The following is a 20086-nucleotide window of genomic DNA, read 5'->3' on the forward strand; positions in this document are numbered from 1 at the left end:
ACTCAAAAGGGAGCCGCTCTAGAAAAGCTCTGGGGGAGAGAAGAGTCATCGGCACTCCAGGGAGGTGACATTCTTTTGGGAAGAGAGGGTTGCATCTAGGAATGAGGGTCGGGTTACAACCCAAAGGAGAAGCCAGTTAACATGCAGACCGTAAATGTGCCTCGGGGAGCAAACAGGCAGCTGGTTCCTCAGTGATGTGTCACAAAGACGTCCCTCTCATAGATGTGTCACCTATGCCCGTGGCAGGCCCCTGTCTGGGCCCTTGATCCCCGGCGGGATGCTGAGAGGTGGCTGGGCCCACAGGCTCCCTGGAAATGTCTCAGTACTTCTCCCCAACCCAGGGTTAGCATTTAAGCTCATTAATCCAAGAACACTAAACAAATGCCCATATTCATCCCCGAGCCATTCGGCTTGAGGAAATGAAAACAGCTTATGAAAGCGAGACTCATTCTCTGACGCAGGAATGGTGGTGAAGATTTTTCAGGAGTGTCTGCCAGGTGACAGGCCAGGGCGGAGGGGCAGGAGGAAGTGGCCTTTCCCAGTGCACCTACTGGGTGTGGGTGAAGCACAGGGCTGCCTGCTCCGCTCTGTGAGCTTTCTTCATGCTCGTGCAACCCCAAGACAAGGATGTTATTCCTTTTCCATAGTGAGAGCACTGAGCCCCAGAGCAGTAAAGGGACCTGCCCATATTGTACAGCTGGTGAGCAGTGGAACTGAGAGCTGCACTCAGGTCTGGCTGGATCTGGGTGCTAGCAGAACATGGCCCCAGGGATCCCCTCATTTTATACATGAGGAAACAGAGCTCCTAGGGGAAGGAATGGCTTGCCTGAAGTCATTGTGGTATAATAAGAAGTATGTCTGGGCTTTGACCTCAGTTTCTGACACAAAGCTTGGGACAGGCTCATACTTTCCTGATAGGAAGTGCTAGGAGATTCTTTTGTGCTACTATTTGGTCTTAGACCAATGTTCCTGACATGAGGAGCCCCTGGGAGTTTTCTGAGTGATTAGAGTGTCTCCTTATAAGCTAATAAGATGACTGGTGGCTAGGGTCCCTATTTGGGTTTAGAATGGGGCCAGATCATCAGAAGGACCAAGGCATGGTTAGAAGCTTGGAACATTCTCCAGGGAAGGGAGAGGATCTGGAGACTGGCGTAAGAATGAATCATGCTGATGTGAAGAAGCCTCATAAAAATCTCTCAAGTATGATGTCTGGAGAGCCTAGAGAGGGCGCGGCAGCCCTGTGCCCCTTCCCCATACCTTGCTCTGTGCTTCTTCCTCATTAAGCTGTTCACCTGTATCCTTTGTCATATCATTTATGATAAACCAGCAAATGTAAATAAACGTTTCCTCGAATTTCACAAGCGTTCTAGCAAAGCACTGAACCTGAGGAGGGGGTCATGGGAACCCCAATTTATGGCCAGTTGGTCAGAAGAACAGGTAATCCAGACTGGAGATCGGCATCAGAAGTAGGGGCAGGCTTATGGGACGGAACCCTTAACCTTAGGGTCTGTGCTAACCCCAGGCAGCGAGTATCGGAATTGAGTCACACCGTAGGACACCCAGTCAGGATGCGCCAAGAATTGGAGAATTGCTCGGTGCGGAGAAACACACGCATTTGGTGTCAGACGTGTAGAGTGTATAGAAAAACAGTTTTTCTTTTAGTCCTAGGAGAGGTTTGTGGTGGGACTTAGGCTGGGATCCAGGCTCCACACCTAGACCAGTGCTTTGTCTCTGGATGGGTGCTCTGTCTTCTCACCCATCCCCAGAATGCCAAGCATCCACAACTTATCAAAGAAGGAGCCAGATAAATATAATGTTTAAAAGTCAGCCTCTTCCTCTGTCAGTCTACTTCGACCTTCACATGGCGGTCTCTGCTGGATTTCCATTAGGCTCCAGACCGTGTCATGTTCAAAGATACTTTGTAAAGCAGCTGCGCTATTATGCTGACAGAGTGTGATCACCTCTCCCCGCCCCGGGCTGGTAAAATGACCGATTTTCTCCATCGTCCCAGCATGAAAGCCTAGGACACAGAACGACACAAGCTGGCTTCTTTTCCCTATCGCATTAATCAAGTTCTTGGAGATGACATCTCTCTCTCTCTGGAACAAGCTGGAACGAGCTGGCAACAGCAGAGTTTGATTTCCAGGACTTAGCTCTATTCCTGCCGAGAACTGGACGAACGTGCCTTATTCAAAAGTTCCAGCCAAGCTTCAAAAGTGCTTTGCATGAACTACTGAAATGCTTTTTTAACAATATAATTTAATGGCACTGAAATTCCATCACGATGTAATGCTTGCAATGAGGAGGATATACTGATGGGCAATATGTTTTATTAAAAGCACACATATCCATGCACATGTATCAGCGAAGATGTCTTCAGCTATAAATAAAAGAACATTCCATTAGTAGTGTCTTAAATCTAGAGGCACCTGGTTGGCTCAGTCGGTTAAGCATCCGACACTTGATTTTAGCTCAGGTCACGATCTCAGAGATCAAGGCTTGTGGCAGGCTCCGAGCTGGGCTTGGAGCCTGCTTAAGATTCTCTCTCTGCCCTCCCTCAAAAAATTTTTTTAGAACCTAGTGTCTTAAATCTAGGATGACCAACTGTCCCTGTTTCCCTGGGATGGAGCAGTTTCCCTGGACATAGGAATTTCAGGGCTAAAGCCGGGACAGTTCAAGGCAAACCAAGACAGTTGGTCACTCTACTTAAATCATAAGGCCATTTAATATTTACTTACCAAGAAGTCCAGATGCAGCTGGTCTGAGCATCAGCAAGGTAGCTCTTTGCTCCCTTCCCCTTGCCGCTCTCACCACAGCAACTGCAGAAGTGTCCGGACGTGGGGTGGGGGCTAGCACTCGGGACTCAGATCATCTTGCCCAGGAGCGCCCCCAAGCAGACTTCCTCTTCCATCTCGTTGGCCAGAAGTGGGTCTCATGTCTACCTCTAGCTGCAAGGGAGCCTGGAAAAGTGGATGTCCGGCAAAGGCAGATGGGATTGCCATCACTGTTGCTGAGGACTGAATTTCTCCCCGCGAAGTTCATATGTTGAAGCCTTGATTTCCAGTGTGATGGTACTTGGAGGTGGAGCCTTTGGGAGGTACTTAGGTAATGAGGGTGGAGCCCACATGAATGGGATTATGGCCCTTATACAAGAGACCCCAGAGAGATGATCTCTTTCTCCACCTTGTGAAGCTCAGGAAGAAGGTAGTCATCTGCAAACCAGGAAGGAGGCCCTCACCAGGAGCTGAGCTGGCTGACGTCTTAATCTTGGACATCCCAGCCCTTCAGATCTGTGAGAAATCAATGTTTGTGGTTTGAGCCACACAATCTATGGTGTTTTGTTATGGCAGCCTGAGCTTATGAAGACAGCTGGTTTCCACTGGGGGCTGAAGACCTTGCTTCCCGAACAATTCAGGGCTCTGAGAAGAAGGTGGAGGGCGGTCAGTTCAATGGGCCATGAACCGTGTCAGCTGCAGGTCATGGAGCCATGTGGAGAGGAGACACCTTGGGAAAGTGAGCAAGAGCCCAAGATCAGGCTGAACCCCAACTGCCACTTCTCAGGGGGGGCCTTTGAGCACGTTGCTTAGTTTCCACTTCCTCGTCTGTAAAATGGGGATAAAAACACATCTCCCAGAGGATGGCTGTGAAGATTTAGATGAGCTTATGCACAGGAAGTGCTGAGATAGTGCCTGGCCCGTAGTAAATGCTCAAAACATGGTGACTTTTTGTTTCCTTTAATGGCAGAACCCATCACTCCATTTTCCAGGAAAAGACCTGATTTTTATTGAGGTGAATTGTCTGATATATAGCTTGGGGAGGAGGAGGGGAACCAGCTCCTTTCCTGGGGGATGCTCGAGGAACCACCAGGCTTTGGGCTCTGCCAACTGGGGTTTGTCGGTTGAAGACCAGAGCTGGATTGTTTGGGACGGGAGGACCCTCCTTTGGCCACAAGGTGTGTGAAAGAGAAAGGGACAGAAAAAGAAGACGTGGAAGCCGGTAGCAAGAGAAAAATGTGAAGAAAAGAGCATGATTGAAAAGGGATTTTTATGAGGAGCTGCGTCATGACTCCCCATGAGAGTTTCCAAAGAATTCCATCTGACCTGTTAATGGAGGTGGATTTGAGTGTATTTCGGAGAACTCAAACTCAAGCTGACAGTTTCGAGATGGACAGAGAGTGAGGGCAAAGGACTCCCAGGGCAAGCCCACCACACTTGGGTTACAGAAGGGAGAAAAGACTGACGTGAGCTACACGGAGACACTCAGCGTAGAACAGTGGCCTCTGGGTGCACGGGAGGTCAAGGTCACGCATCATTTTAGGTTCCTTTTTCGTACCCACTGGTGTTTTCCAAAAACTCTGCAGTGAGCAGGGTGTCTTCTATGATTAGATAAGAATTTATTTTAAAACTCTGATATAGAGGAATATTACCAAGAATTATTTTTAAGGTTGAACACGTTCCATTTGTCACATATTCTCCCAGCATCATTTTCTCTTTCTCTCCCTGCTTCTTTGTCATAGCGAATACTTTTACTAGATACCAGTTACTGAGCATTTTACTCTATATGTCCCAGGCACATGCTCAGCACTTGACATGCAGAATAATCTTGGGCAGCAAACTGTTACTATTCTCATCTTAAAAAGGAGGAAAGTAAGGCTCAGAGAAGTTCAGTCGCTGGTGCATGGGCCCCTTAGAAGGAGAGCTGTTGGGCACCAGGGCTCTTGCTTCTGACCACTGTCTGTCTCTCTTTTGTCCCTTTCACCACCTTTCCTTTCGTCTTTTGAAAATTATTAGTCAGGTACCTGACTCAGTTCCATGGTCATAACCCATGATTTTTCAGCGTTAGCATGATTGACATTCGGACCAGATCGTTCTCTACTGAGGCGCTGTCCTTTGTGCTGTGGGATGTTTAGCAACATCCCTGGACTCTACCCAGTAGGTGCCAGCAGCCATCCCCACACATGCCCAGTTGTTACAACCAACATGTCTCCAGACGTTGCCAAATACCCCCAGAGACAAAAGCATCCTCATTAGAGCCACGGATGGAGGCTGATCTCTGCAGTCGACGTGGCAAAGGATTCTGGAGCCCCTCCAGTTGAACGATTGCCGACGGGAGCCCACGGGAACAGGCTGTGCCCTTCTGGCAAGCCCCCCAGCTCACTCAAGGCAGCTGGCACCTGCTAGGACATTTTAGGACAGGGCCTGACAAATGCTTGGTGGGGGGGTTCTGGCAACAGGGAGACGATCCTGTGGCTTGTCCCGAAAGCTGCGAGCTAGGATCAGAAGGGGCAATAACGGGCGATTCTCGGCCAGCAAAGGGCAGGAGGCCCCAAGCTGGTCTGTGGCTGGCACTTCCAAATGGGGGCAGCAGATCCCAGGAAGGAGGCAGGAAGATCAGTGGCCTCAGAGCAGTTGATTTCTAGCCTTGATCTGTTCCAGCTTGCTGTGTGCACTCAGTTGAGTCCTTTGAGAACATGAATGCTCCCCTGTCTCTTCCTGATTGTAGGATGATGTGTCCAAACTGGCCCTTCCATCCCCTTGCCCCTCGCTTTACTCTTTTTCAGAGCATGTGACGTTCTATTGTATTTGTGTTCACGCTCTGTCACCCCACCTAAATTTCAGCTCCCGGGGGCAGAGGAGGCTGCCGCATGCTTGGAGCCCACGACAGTGGTGGACACAGGAAATGTTCAATAAAGGCGTGCAGAGTGAAGGCAGATACCCTCCATGCCCCACGGGGAAGTGATTTAAAAAGACGTCTCATAAGCCGTAGCCATGCCAAGCCCTTTGTACTCAGTGGTGACGCTTCTGAGAATGCACGGTCCCCACCCCAAATAATCCAACTTGAAGAAAAAGCCTTTTGTGAATCCACGTGTATCCAACAGTGGCTCAAATGGCACCCCAAAACCGAACCCAAAAACCCCACCTAAGTAATCAAGACAGGGGGGTAATTGAAGCAGCCCTAATAAATATACTTGGGGAAGTTCCGGGTACCCAGTACACACATGGTTTACAACAGTGTAAGTTAATGTTGTAGCACACCTACAAAACTGTAACACACGATGCAGCCCGAGGACTGAGATTATAGGAGTGAGCATCCTTGCACACAGTTGGCGGGAATATCATGCACCGTCCATCTGGAGGGCAATTTGGAAGTTCCTAATTAAAATGCAAGTGTTGGGGCACCTGGGTGCCTCAGTCGGTTGAGCATCCGACTCTTGGTTTCGGCTCGGGTCAAGATCTCGGGGTCCTGGGATCGAGGCCCGCATCAGGCTCTGCGCTCAGCACAGAGTCTGCTGGAGATTCTCTCTCCCGTTCCCTCTGCCCCATCCCAGCCATGCACTCTCTCTCTCTTAAATAAATATTTTTTAAAAATAAAAGATAAAATGCAAGTGTTCATGTCACTTGACCCAGTGATTGCCTTTCTAGGAATTAATTTTTCTAGGAATTGATGTATTTCTAGAAATCGATCCTAGAAACAACCCAAATGTCTGTGGCTGGGAGAATGGTTAAATAAATCACCATGTATCAATACAGCGGAATACTATGCAGCCATTAAAAACGAGGAGGTGTGCATGTCCTGACATGGAGAAATGCCCAAGATATATCATTAAGTTAAAAAATTCCAAAATGTTTTTGTATAATAGCAACGATGTCATAACTTATAGTATAAACAGGAACATTTTAAAAAATCTGGAGGAATATATACCAAAGCGTTGACAATGTGTTTTTTTTCTCTTTCCCTAAAGGATTGAGGGAGATTTCCTCTACATTGTGCATTTCTATAATGTTTAAAAAAATTTTTTCAACATAGCTGCTAATAGAAAACACTGAGTCTGCAGCAGGAGCTCATTCGTATGAGCGAACAGAAGTGAGGACGTGAAGACCAAAAGCAATTCCATCACGGGGTTATCAGTAGTGATCAGTCATTTCTAAGTAGTAGGATAATGGGCACTTTCTGTCTTTCTTCTTTTTCTTTTTAAATTTTGTATTTATTTAAGTAATCTCTACCCCCCACGTGGGGCTCAAACTCATGACCCCGAGATCAAGAGTCATGTGCTCTTCCTGCTGAACCAGCCAGGCGCCCCTGGTTTTCTTCTTTTGAGGGAGAACTTGTATAAAGAGCATGGGTGCTCTTTACAAAGGACAACGTCCTCCCCACAGTCTTTGTTCAAACTGGGTGATGCTCAGGGTGTAGAACGTTCTGTCAGTGTGACCTGCTGTGGGATTTGGTCCTGTCTCCCCAGGATGGATGACATCCAGCTCTGCAATGACATTATGGACCTGAAGCAGGAGCTACAGAACTTGGTCGCCATCCCAGGTAAGCACGTGGGACTCCAGCCGAGTCAAGGAGCTGCCCAGCGCCCCCCCTCGCTGCCCCAGCCAGCCCCCCTTAGGTCTGAAAGACAGAGTTCATGTCTTCTCCAAGCACAGCCCCATCCTTGCAATGCGGCGCTCCCAGTCTGGTAGACACAGCTTCAAGTCTTCATTCTGGCCTCCTCCTTGACCTTGGGAAAGTCACTTTATCTGACACTCAATTTCCCATCCTCCAGAGATGGGGTAGTAACAGTCATAGAACTTAACTCTTTGGGTATAAATCCCACTGTGATGCACGGAACATGGCAAGCCTTGGGCTTAGCTTCACATCTGGTCCAAAATGAAGAGTCCCGCAAGTATTAATGATTATTACTACTACTATTCTAGCTGGGGGGGCAGGTAGAGTATGACTTTGGAGTCCAACCTAGATCTGTCGATTATTAATGACATGACCTGTAGCAACTTACTCCACCAAAACTCCGTTTCCTCCCCTGTCAACTGGGACAATAACGGTATCTACCTCGTAGGATCGTTGTGGGATTGACTGAGGGGAAAAACATGTATGATGCCAGGCACAGTTCCCATCCTATAGTAAGTGCTTAAGAAATTATTACTGTTGTTCTTGTCATTAACTGAACAAATTTCTACCCACCCTTGTAACATATTTATATACTAATTCGTGTTAACAAGACAGTAACAAACCTATTACCATTTAACCTAAGTTCCTTTTTTTTGAACCATAATTATCTTTTCTAAACCCACAAATAATTAATGAGAAAAGTTGCATGTTAAAAAACTATTATGAAATCTCTTTCACATCTTGTTTATGATAGTGCCATATCTGCTTCGGTAGGTATTGAGTTGGAAAATATTGTTTTGCTTCAAGTATATGGAATAAAGCCAGATAAATACACACACACACACACACACACACACACACACACACACACAATTTCCACCCACCCTTCAGGTCCTAGTTTATTTGGCCTCTTTTCCCAAGAGAGCCTTCCCCGCCCATCCAGGCTGGGTTAAGTGCAGGAATGAGGGCCTGGCAGGTGCTAAGGGAAGGTGTATCTTGAGACAAGTCTGTCTCAAGAACCTTACCTTGGAGGATGCCTGGGTGGCTTTAGTCGGTGACACGTCTGCCTTTGGCTCAGGTCATGATCCCAGAGTCATAGGACTGAGTCCCGCATCTGGCTCCCTGCTCAGTGGGGCTCTGCTTCTTCCTTTGCCTGCCGCTCCGCCTGCTTGTGCTCTCTCTCTGAAAAATGAATAAAATCTTTTAAAAAAAAATATTAAAAAGAAAAAAAAAAAAGAACCTTGCCTGGGCCTTGGGAAGCAGCAGCACAGGCCAGATAAACAGCCATTGGCCTCTATTGGAATATGTTGGCCCTCCTATCCACTCAGTAAGTAGGTCTCAAGAGGCAGTACAGGTGCAAGCCCTGGTGATTCCCTACTCTAGCCGCTCACAAGTCAGTGGGAAGAGATAGGGCCTGGCGCACACTGGTACCAGCGAGCTGTAGCTGGGACTGAGCAGGAAGCACAGCCGAAGGCGTTGTCAGTCCAGGGGACACCTGGGTGGCTCAGTCAGTTAAGCAGCCAACTCGGTTTCAGCTCAGGTCATGAGCTCAGGGTCGTGAGATCGAGCCCCGTGTGGGGCTCTGCACTCAGCGTGGAGTCTTTGCTCAGGATTCTCTCTCTCCCTCTGTCCCTCTCCCACCCCACTCGTGCACACTCTCTCTAAAAAAAAAAGAGAGAGAGAGAAAGAGAGAGAGTGAGAGAATGCGTTGTAGAACCAGGCACTGTTCTAAATGCCTTCTCACTAGGAACGTGTAAGGCCATTCTTTGCTGGGGCTGGTGGGGGGCCCGTCCTGTGTGCTGTAGGATGTTTGGCAGCACCCCTGGCCTCGACCCACTAGATGCCTGTAGCACCTCCCCCTCACCTATGACAACCAAAAATGTCTCCAGGTGCTGCCAAATATACACTGGCAGGGGGGTGCAAAATTGCCACCTGTCTAAGAGCCCCTACTCTGTATTTTTGTTTTATTTTATTTAAGATCTTACTTATTCATTTGACAGAGAGAGAGACAGAGCACAAGCAGGGGGAGTGGCAGACGGAGAGGGAGAAGCAGACTCCCCACTGAGCAGAGAGCCCGATGCGGGGCTCGATCCCAGGACCCTGGGATCATGACCTGAGCCGAAGGCAGATGCTTCACCGACTGAACCATGCAGGCACCCCAAGAACCCCTACTTTAGAGTATAGTGACCTGGCTTTGAATCCAGACTGGCCAGACAGGTGGCCTTCATGTAGCAACTTAATTTCTCCCAGCCTTAAATTCCTTGTTTGCAAAATGAGGCCAATAATGCCAGCCTCCCATGGTCATTGTGCAGATGCCAGGAGGTGGGAGATGCAAACCGTGGGAGCACTCAGGACATTCTTGTTCCAACGGCATATGCGGCTAGCAGACCCTTCAGACACTGCGGCTCCCACGAGCACTCACCAGGTGCCAGGCACGGTGCGGGTGCACAGCAAACAGTATAGGGTTTCTCTTCAAGGCAATCAAACTGTTCTAGAGTTGACTGCGATCATGGCTGCTTGACTCGATAGGGGACTCGTTATGGTATGCGAATTATATCGCAAGAAGACTGTTAGCATGGAAAGTCAAATGTCAGATGCAAAACAGTCCAAGAAGGGAGCAAAAAGAGCAATGTCTAGGCATCACCCACTAGAAATTCGATTCAGTTAGTGTGGAGTTCTGGCACGGGTCCTTTTCTAAAGTCTCATGTGGCCGTGAGGAGCAGCTACCTTGTGAGGACAACCGCTTCTGCTGTCCCATTTTATATCCCGCCCAGAACTAGCTTGAAAGGTATAAAAACCCACCCCAGCTGCTGGAAGCACCGAATGGGCAGTTACTGGAAGGACAGGGCAGGCTCCTGGAGCCCTGGGCCATTGTATGAGCTCCCTAAGGCTGCCCTAACAAATTCCCTCGAACTCAGCAGCGTAAAACCATATAAATTGTTTCTCCCTCAGTTCTGGAGGCCAGAAGTCCGGAATCCAGGTGTGGGCCAGGACCTGCTCCCTCCAGAGGCTCTAGAGGAGAACCCTTCCTTGCCTCTTCCGGCTCCTGGGGACTGCCGACAGTTCTTGGTGCTGCTTGGCTTGCGGCTGCCTTGCTCCAATCTCTGCTCTGTCATCCCGTGGCTTTGTTCCTGTACTTCTATGTGTCCTCTCGCCTTCTCACAGGACAGCTGTCGTCGGATTTACGCTCCACCCTAGTGAATACGACCTCAGCTCAACTAATTACATCTGCAAAGATCCTATTTCCAAATAGGGTAGACATGACATTTGGGGGTGGGGGGTGGGAGGATACTATTCAACCCAATACTGGCCTGAAGCTCAACCCAACCTCACAAAGGTCCGGAACCAGAGACAGGAAAGCTGTTGGAATGTTCCCTCCCTCTCTGTCTGTCTCTGTCTCTCTCTCCCTGTGCTTTGGATGAGCCAAGCAAGCCCACTCCATCTCCCTCCCATGATCTTTTCACACAAAAACCCAACTCTTCCATGTTTAGCAGAACTCCTAGAACATGCAGATTAGCATATTGTATCCTTCCCGTAAACAGATCCTCCTAGTTCCAGTAAGACCCCTTGTCACACATCATGTGCTTGAGAAACAATGATAAAGGTTTATGATTATCCTGAAGGACCAATAAAGGCGGGCGCAAAGACGAACAAAGGGTCTTTGTCTCTGAGCGTTGAGCCCCTTGCCGCTTTCTCTCTTTCACAGCAAAAACAAACAAACAAAAACAAAACAAAACAAAACTTAACAAAAAAACAACTCTTAGGACCTCTGTGTCCTAATTTTCAGCCTCCGAGGAGAACTCTGATGGGCCTAACATGGGTCAATTTCTGAGATCACTCTTGGCTCAGCAGAACACATGGGAGCTACTGAGGCAAAGAAGACATGGGTGTGTGACCACTGGACCCAGCCAGGGCCACCTCAGGCCACAGGCGCTCCAGTCGGGGTTGTGGCAGGCTCTAGAACACAGGAAGAAATGGATGGGAGCAGGGTTCTTTGGCTGACACAGTCCCTGGGGTGCCTGACTGACCAGAACCAGGACTAGAGTGAGGAGGACAAGGTACTCAGCCAGAACACAAAAAAATTCAGTAACCAGGACAAATACTATATTAATGCAATATTTAAAATACCAAAACAGGGGTGCCTGGGTGGCTCAGTTGGTTGAGTGTCTGGCTTGTGATTTTGGCTCAGGTCATGATCTTAGAGTCATAGGATTGAGCCCCACGTTGGGCTCTGCACTCAGTTGGGAGTCTGCTTGGGATTCTCTCTCTTCTTCTGCCCCTCACCCCACCCACGTGCACTCTCTCTGACAGTCTCTAAAATAAAATAAGTAAAATAAGTAAATACCAAAATACACACACACACACATACACACACACACAATCCATGATAAACAAAATACCAAAAGCTTAAATTAAGACAAGATCAGTACCCATACTCAGTAGGCTGAGTCCAAGGATGCCCAAACCTGCAGCACAGGGGGGTCCTGCATGAAGAGCGAATTCTGCCTGAAATATCATCAACTGCCTGGCTGAGAAACATGGGTTGGCAAGGTCATGGGACCGGTTAGCTACAGAGCTCAGGTCCTCAACGCCAGTCCCATTGATTTCCCCAGGAAATCAAGTTTTCCCAGTGACCTTTGTGTAGAAATTCACATATTAATATTTTCTTTCTTCTTCTGCTTTCCTACTCTACCTCTCCCTACCTTCTCCTCCAACTCCATGTTGAGTCTTTCTGTGTATTCCCTGGACCAGGGCCAGGTGACTAGAAGGATGCAGCTGAGTGTAAGGGGGTGGGGGAGAAACAATGCTCCTGGCATCGATAAAGGTATTAAGGAAAGAGATCACTGAATGGCCAAGAAATTCATGCCTCTCCAACCAGGGTCAGAAGATCATTCACCAGCTCCCCAGTGGTGGGTGCAAGTATGTCTGGTTGGAGAGAATGCCTGGGGCCCTTCCTGCCTTGAGGGCTCCTCTGGGACAAGCCAAGATGTGACATCTCACTTCCGCTGGCCCCCACTGCCACCTCAGAACTGGGGATGCATAGCCCCGGCTGGAGAGGCCATGGCACCTTCCCCTTGGACATAAAAATACTGTCTCCCTCATAGGGTTGTTGGAAAGGACTAAAGTTGTGGTTCTCAACCAGGGTGATTTTGCCCCCCCTGGGGACATTGGGCAATGTCCGGAGGCATTTTTGGTTGTCACGTCTGGGGTGGGGTACTGCTGGCATCTAGTGGGTAGAGGCCAGGGATCCTTCTAAACACCATATGGTCTATGCGACAGTCTTTGCAACAAAGAATGATCCAGTCTGGAATATCAGCGGCACCAAGGTTGAGAAACAGAGATTAAATAGAAATGACAAGCTCATGGGAATACAAATATAATAGCTGCAATTTATGAAGCACTTCTCATTTGCACACTTATGCTAGGAGATTTGCTTTTCATTCATTAAATAAGTCTTTCTTTCGTACCTGATTCAGTAGTATTTAAGAGGAGAGTATTTAATCATTAAAACGATGACGATGTAAAATGATAACTTATAATAGGAGCAGCTGACAGTTCATGAGCCCTTACTACATACCAGGCAGTGAGCCTATTTTCCTTGGTTTCTCTCCCTTAAAATTTGCAGCAACTTCATGATTATCTATGTTGAGAGACTGGATGCCCAGAGAGGTTGAGGAACATGCCCAGAGTTGCACAGCTAGGGCGAGGAGAGCTAGGGTGTGAAGGCAGGATTGTCTGGTTCTACAATGGGTGCTCACGGTTGTTGGAGGGAACGGCCAGGGAATCCAGTTAGGAATGCACACATGGTCCAGGAGGAGATGGCCTGGGCTAAGGTGGTGTGCTGGAGGAGATGAGAAGCAAGTGGGAGAGTCACGTTGGTAAGCACATGGAGATGTTAGGTATCAGGTGTGTGGTGCCAGCAAGCAGGGGGTGAAGCTGGCAATCTGGCAATTCTCATTGGCAAGTAGGTGGATGATGTTGGCAAGCAAAAGGATCACATCACCAAGCAAGTGGTGGTGCCTGGAGGCAGGTGGGTGGTGCCTGGAGGCAGGTGGGTGGTACCTGGAGGCAGGTGGGTGGTGCCTGGAGGCCAGTGGGTGGTACCTGGAGGCCAGTGGGTGGTGCCTACAGACAAGTCTCCCCCACACTTTTTATCTTCTGAAGGGGTCTGAGCAGAGGGAGCCAAAGAAGGTTCAAGTTTCTGCCCTTCTTCTTTTCTCAGTCATCATCTCCAGCTCTGGGACTTTTGTTTTCTCTTTAGCCTTCTAGCCCTTGGTATCTGGGACAGAACTAGAGCCCGCAGCATGGATGATCTCCATGTGCACACTGGTTAGCCCTGGCTGTAGAGTTACTCCCTCCCACACCCCTGCCTGAGACCTCCGAGCCCCCTGCCTTCTGCATGACCACCTTGTTGCATCATTACCACTTCCTGAGTACCTGCCACAGGCCCAGCTCTGTGCTAAGCCATTTACTAACGCCACTGCCTTTAAGCCCCACCGTGTGTCTTTACAGGAAAGGAAACTGAGCCTTGAAGAGGTCCAGTTGCTTCTTCAAGGTCACCCAGCGAGTGACATGACAGAGCCGGGATCTCATCCCTGGCCCCTGGACTCACGTGCTTCCAGCAGTTGCACTCGACTGTTTCTTTGCTGGTGTTTTCTTCTTCCCAGAAAAAGAGAAGACCAAGCCGCAGAAGCAGAGAGAGGATGAGCTAATCCAGAAGATCCACAAGCTGGTGCAGAAGAGAGACTTTCTGGTGGATGATGCGGAGGTTGAGCGGCTAAGGTGAGTGGGCTCCTGTCCCCACGCTCCGAGAATGCAGCCCTCAGCCTCCTCCCAAACCCATCTTCCGCTGCAGGGACTCACGGCCTGGCCTGACAAGTGTGGCCTCGGCAAATGCTCCCACACACTGGATCCAAATGAACCCCCAGCCTTCTGGCCTGAGGACCTGTCGCACATTCCAGGGAAACTGGGATCCAGCTCCGAAAAGTCTTGCACAGGCCTGTGGGTCTTAAGTCAATGTTATTCGAGGAAGTGACCAGGGAGGAATGACATCACATGACACATGGCAGAGCTTCCTACACTTTCTCTTCACTGACCTTTGTCCCAAGGCAAACTGTTCATCAAGGCCACTTCTGGAAACTTCTGTGTGCTTCTGCAGAAACCCTGCCCCCTGTACTGACTTGCTTCCTTGCCTGCCCTCTCCACTTCCTCGCTTTGTTCTCTCCCCTGCCCTTGGTGGCTCCAGTGCCCCTCCCTAGCCTTTGGGGTCTCCTACTTACAGATGCACCTGCCACTTGATCTGGCCAACCATGAGCCCTGGAGCCACAGTGTACCTGCTCATAGGAAAGATGTGAATGTTGATTCTTGAGTATTTTTGTCCTGGAGCCAGGCCTTTGGAGCCCCCCACAAGGAGAGAGGCTCACAGGGCTTCCTCCAACCCAGAAGGCATCTAGCTCTTTATTGTCTGTGTCCTCCTGGGACCTCTGAGGCCTGGAATGCTCCTTGCCTGGCTCAGCCAGGCTGGGCCCACTGATGTTTTTCCTGGTGACTCTTGGAAGAGTTCAGGTGACTTGCTCTCTGACACTTGCCGCGTACCTCGTGGGAGTGCAGATGTGTAGGCTGACTTAAAGGCAGAGGGTCAGGAGGGGTGTTACCTTACAGAAGCTGGGTCCTGCCATGGCCCTGCCTCTGCCCCAGGATCTCACCCTGGCCCCGGGGAGACAGTTACTCCACTGTTGATACATGTCTGTGCTTCAGAACAAGTTCATCAAAAGCAATATGCACACACCATCAACACCTAACACACAACAACATGGGCACACCACCCACACAGAACACAGAACAACATATACTCCCCATCCACATGTAACGTGCAGCATACGTGTACCAGCCACGCATAGCACACAAAAGCATGCCCGCGCCAGCCAGAAAGCCTGATACATGGTCCCACACACTGAACCTGTGGCCGCATCTCCTCAGTTCCTTGATGCTTTCCTTGCTTACGCTACTTCCCTCCTGTCTTTACATGCCTGTCTCCACAGGGAGCAAGAAGAAGACAAGGAAATGGCGGATTTCCTGAGAATCAAGTTAAAACCTCTAGATAAAGTAACCAAATCTCCAGCCAGTGAGTGCCTACGTTATTCCTCCTCCTTCCCCCATCCAGGAGAAAAGGAAATTTAAAATAGGTCTGGGAGCCAGAGGGCGGACGACAAAATGCTTTCTAGAGCTCAGACTTGGGCACATGATGGCAGCAGGTGCGGTCAGCTTCATGGCCATGCTACCAGGGGAGCTGCCCAGGCCCCAATGCCCAGAAGGGCACTGTGCCTGCTTTCATGTTCTGCTATTGCTGTCTTGAGGTTCATAACAGTTTTGGAACAAGGGGCCCTGCATTTTCATTTTGCCCTGGGTTCGGCAGACTGGGTAGCTGGTCCTGGCAGCAGCTGTCCCTTATCAATCACAGGTTTGGTGGATTTCTTAGGAGTTCCATGGCCACTGAGGCAAAAAGGTGGGGGCAGAGGTTCAGGGAACTCCAACCTCTGTTGATACTCAGAGTGAAAGGGTTTCCGTGTGATATAAGTTCGGAAAATGCTATGTATTGGACCCTCTGTTTGGTGCCAATGTCTATTAGCATATAAAAGTGATAAGAGGTCCTGCTTCTCTTTGTTGACCCAGTGAGGCTACGTTTAGTTATAAGAAATGGATGCCCAATTCAAATTTGCCCTCGCAAAAAGGGGGGTTCGTTGGAAGAAGAGCAACAGGAAATAGCTTCGGGGACTAGACACTGTTAGAATGCCCTCATTTTCCTTCCATTTCTATTTCTGCCCCTCTTTGTACATGAGTTTCATTTTCTCCCACTACACAGGCCTTCTTCATGGGGCCTGAACTCTAGAACCGTAACTCAGCAGCAGCAAGACAACACTATCTGTTCTCTCTCCTGGTATCCAAACACATCAATCTCAGGGGAATATTCTGATTGGCCCTTCTTGGATCATGTTTCCACCTCCTGGGCCATCACCATCATCAAGAGGCTGGGATACTATGATTGGCCAGATCTGGGTTGCATGCCTACTCCTATAGCCACAGGGACATTGGCTGTTACCAGAGTGAAGCGACTAGAAATCTTGCTAGGAAGACAAAACACAAAGGCCGCCACCATCTACTATGGCCACACACTCAGTTTTCCTTGACCATCTATTAAGATCCCATGAAAAGTGCTGTAGAGTGCAAGGGAATAAAGAAGAAGGTTCCTTTTGCAGGCCCCTAATATCCCAAGGTGTACGGTCCTTGCTTAAATCCAGCATCCTTGGTGGACTGTCTCTTCCATGAAAGGCAAATTAGAAAAACTCCACTAACAGTGTGGGGAAGGAGCAAGAAAACTGCCTTTTATGCAGGGTTATGGATAGCAAAATGTAACCTGGCAAGAAATCAAAACACCCAGCCCATACCCCATGCAAGGGGCGAAGTGTCCAAATTTACACTAGTCATTTAGTGCTGGGATCTAAAGTTGAAAAATTAAAACTAATTTTAATTAGTTTAATTAAAATTAGTTTAAAACTAATTTTAATTAGCCACTGAAATCTTTGGGACCCCAGCAAAGCAAAGGCAAAACTGCTCAGTGGGGACCCTTCTGCATCCCACAATATGTAACCCACAGATAAAATAACCTCCATGAAAATGAGCTCTCGATAAAAATTGTATTAAACACATAAAATAAAATAAAAATTAAAAAATTAAAAAATTTTTTAGAAAAGGGGTGCCTGGGTGGCTCAGTCATTAAGCATCTGCCTTCGGCTCAGGTCATGATCCCAGCATTCTCGGATCGAGCCCCGCATTGGGCTCCCTGCTCGGCGGGAAGCCTGCTTCTCTCTCTCCCACACCCCCTGCTTGTGTTCCCTCTCTCATTGCCTCTCTGTCAAATAAATAAAATCTTTCAAAAAAAATTAAACACATAAAGAACTGAACCACCATGAGTGGAGTCAGTAGATGCCACAAAGAGAATGTCTGTCCTCCCAAGAACCAGAGATAACAGATTATCTAAAAGAGACAATAAACTAGGTATATTTAAAATGACGAAAGAGATAAGAGATGGGATAAAACCCAAAATGAAATAGCAGGAGGCCATGAGAAAAGAATTGGTAGATTTGCAAACAATCAGATTTCTAAAAAAACTATTGTCATGGAAGTAAAAACTCGTAGATTAAACAGAGCTGAAGGGACAATTCATAAATTGGAAGACAGAGCTGAGGAAATTAACCAGCATGTAATACAAAGAGACAAAGAGATGGAAAATGTCTTCTAAAACATGGAAGGTAGAATAAGAAAATCCAACTTACTTCTAACAGGCATTCTAGAAGTAGTGATAACAGAAAACAAGTGTTGGAGGTATCTGAAAAGATAATGTATAACCAATTTCCAGAATTGAAAGACACAAAGCCCCGAATTAAAGTGACCTGGACAAAATTTCCCATTTATTTGTTCAGCAAATATTTTGAATGCCGGACCCTGTGCCAGGCTTGGCAAATACAATAGCAAAGAGAACTGAATAGAATAAGAGCTTAAGGCTGTGATTGGAAGCTGAGGACTGAAAGCCAGTGGGCTCACAGGGAGTTGGGAACAGTCATTGGAACCTGATCTGTGGAGTGGGAGAAGGCCTGGCTAGGGGTTGGGATGGGACAGGGGCTGCAGATGGTCAGGGCTCTCCTTACATCACCTCTTCCTCTCTCCCTTTTTCCCTCTCTCCCTCTGTGCTCCTATCCTGCTGCAGGCTCCCGAGCAGAGAAGAAAGCAGAGCCCCCACCTAGCAAGCCCACGGTGGCCAAGTCTGGGCTGGCACTCATCAAGGATTGCTGTGGGGCCACCCAGTGCAATATCATGTAGCCCCCACGTGGGGTGCCCCCGGGGCCACGGGGACCCCCCCCTTGTCTTCATAGCCCCCATTTCACCGGGGCCCAAGAGCTCTCCGAGGCGGAAGGGGTTGAAGGCAAGCCTGTGACTGCCGCCAGGGGCCGTGGGCGTTGCGGGCGGGCCCGGCCGCCCTGTACAGAGTGTAGCAATAGGGAGTCCCTCACCGTCGCATGGCCCCCCCCAGAGCATGCCAAACCCAGGAGTCTGTCTCACTGTTTATCCAACCACCAGGAAAGGTCCTCCCTTGAAAAAGTATATCTCCACTTCTATCTATCTATATCTAACCCACCGTGCGAATGAACTGGGACAGGGGCATGATCCCCAGGTGTGTATAGTCGTGACTTTTCAACAATCTAGCACCATGTTGGACACATCTCCCATCCGCCCTTCTAGCTCTGCTGTCAGACCTGCCCCAGATGGGCACAGCTTCTGTCCCCTACCTGTCCTCTCCCAGGCGCTGTGCTCTGGAGGGAGGGCTCCACACAGCCCATGCATCTTGGAGACACGAGGGCCCATCTGTAAAGACTGAGCTTGTGTGTGGTGTTGTGGTTACGTCTCCTGCTTTCTCCCCTCCTGTGTCTGGGCACGGTTCATATCCGGAGTGTGTCCATTCGCTCTTGGCTCTTCCTTCCCTTGCAATGTCTGCCCCAGGTGTGTGGAGCACAGTGGGGATGAGGGCCTATGCTGGAGCACAAGCAGTGCTCAGAAGAGGTAGCAGAGAGCTAGAGGCTCCAACACCAGGCATGGGCAGATGAGAAGGGGACCCAGAGCAGATGCTGACTCAGGCGCTCTCCACCCACTGCGGGCCACTGGAGGGAGTGCCAGCAGGACACCACTCACCAGCCTAACACACAGACCTCCGGAAACAGCAGTGGCAGGTGGGAGAGGTGGCCTGACCCAACCGTGTCCCATCATTTGGTGGTGTATTTTAACCAGCCTAATAATTCCACCTGTGTAACTTGATGTACATTTGCTACAGCCAGCTCGGCACAATCCGTGTGATCTCTCTGTACGTGTGTGTCATACCGGCCTAACGTAGTTAGCGTAACTCAAGACTCACTGATGTGCAATCATCCATCAGAGAAAATAAAAATGGAAACCACGTACACAGCATTTTTAACGTTTTTTTACTTTTTTCTTGATTATGGAACTCATCCGTGGACACAGTAAACCTTTTAAAAGTATAGAAAGTATAAAGAAGTTCCTTGTTTTCTGTTTGTATCTCCCACAAATTTTCCAACTCAAGACCACGCTGCCCTTTTGGCAGATTTCCTTCCATGCTTTTTTTTCCCCCCCATAATTGGCGTCATATTGTACCATTTTATAACCAGTTTCTTTTTTCATTCAGCGTTATATCACTATCATTTTCCCACATCATTAAGAGCTCTTTGTAACATTAAACACTCTTCACAAATATTTGCAATGACTGCTTAATAATCCATCTTGTGGCTATGCCATAATCTATCTAACTAACCCTTACCTTACTATCGGACATTTAGGCTGCTTCTACTTTTTCAGTATTAATCAAGAATGTCACAGGGTACCTGGGTGGCTCAGTTGGTTGGGCGTCCGACTTTTGGATTTCAGCTCAGGTCATGATTCCGGGGTCTTGGTATCGAGCCCCATGATGGGCTCCATGGTCAGTGTGCAGTCTGCTTGTCCTTCTCCCTCTGCACCTCCCCTGCTCATGCTCTTTCTCTCTCTAATAAATAAAAAAATCTTAAAAAAAAAAAAAAAGAATGTTAAGATAAATACCCTAGGGGACAGAGCTTCATCTGAATTTGATTTTTTT

At 48.6% G+C, this 20086-nt stretch overlaps 2 protein-coding genes across 5 annotated transcripts in view; one reads left to right on the forward strand and one right to left on the reverse strand.

The window, feature by feature from the left end:
• MARF1 (meiosis regulator and mRNA stability factor 1) overlaps positions 1-20086 on the reverse strand; it is a 73717-nt gene that overhangs the window by 5428 nt on the left and 48203 nt on the right. For 3 of the 4 annotated variants that reach the window (XR_008960299.1, XR_008960297.1, XR_008960300.1), the window contains 2 exons: positions 19839-20013; positions 8415-8571 (listed from right to left, as the gene is read on the reverse strand). The gene's annotated coding sequence lies outside the window, so the exon portion shown is untranslated. Of the gene's footprint in view, positions 1-1257; positions 8572-19838; positions 20014-20086 lie in introns of all 4 variants that reach the window. The other variant, XR_008960298.1, reaches the window with a different exon arrangement.
• On the forward strand, positions 7242-18267 carry BMERB1 (bMERB domain containing 1). The gene is made up of 4 exons (XM_057315115.1): positions 7242-7314; positions 14058-14172; positions 15432-15514; positions 18155-18267. The coding sequence occupies exons 1-4, from the start codon at positions 7242-7244 to the stop codon at positions 18265-18267; spliced, it is 384 nt and encodes a 127-aa protein (XP_057171098.1).

Source organism: Ursus arctos, unplaced genomic scaffold (genome assembly GCF_023065955.2).
Source record: "Ursus arctos isolate Adak ecotype North America unplaced genomic scaffold, UrsArc2.0 scaffold_2, whole genome shotgun sequence".
NCBI classification, from domain to species: domain Eukaryota; kingdom Metazoa; phylum Chordata; class Mammalia; order Carnivora; family Ursidae; genus Ursus; species Ursus arctos.

What these genes read in the sequence shown, in the direction of transcription:
- BMERB1 (XM_057315115.1), top strand. Translation starts at nt 7,242, where the DNA reads ATGGATGACATCCAGCTCTGCAATGACATTATGGACCTGAAGCAGGAG. An exon ending in GAACTTGGTCGCCATCCCAG is followed by an intron (nt 7,315 to 14,057) that starts GTAAGCACGTGG and finishes TCTTCTTCCCAG; the next exon opens with AAAAAGAGAAGACCAAGCCG. An exon ending in AGTAACCAAATCTCCAGCCA is followed by an intron (nt 15,515 to 18,154) that starts GTGAGTGCCTAC and finishes ATCCTGCTGCAG; the next exon opens with GCTCCCGAGCAGAGAAGAAA.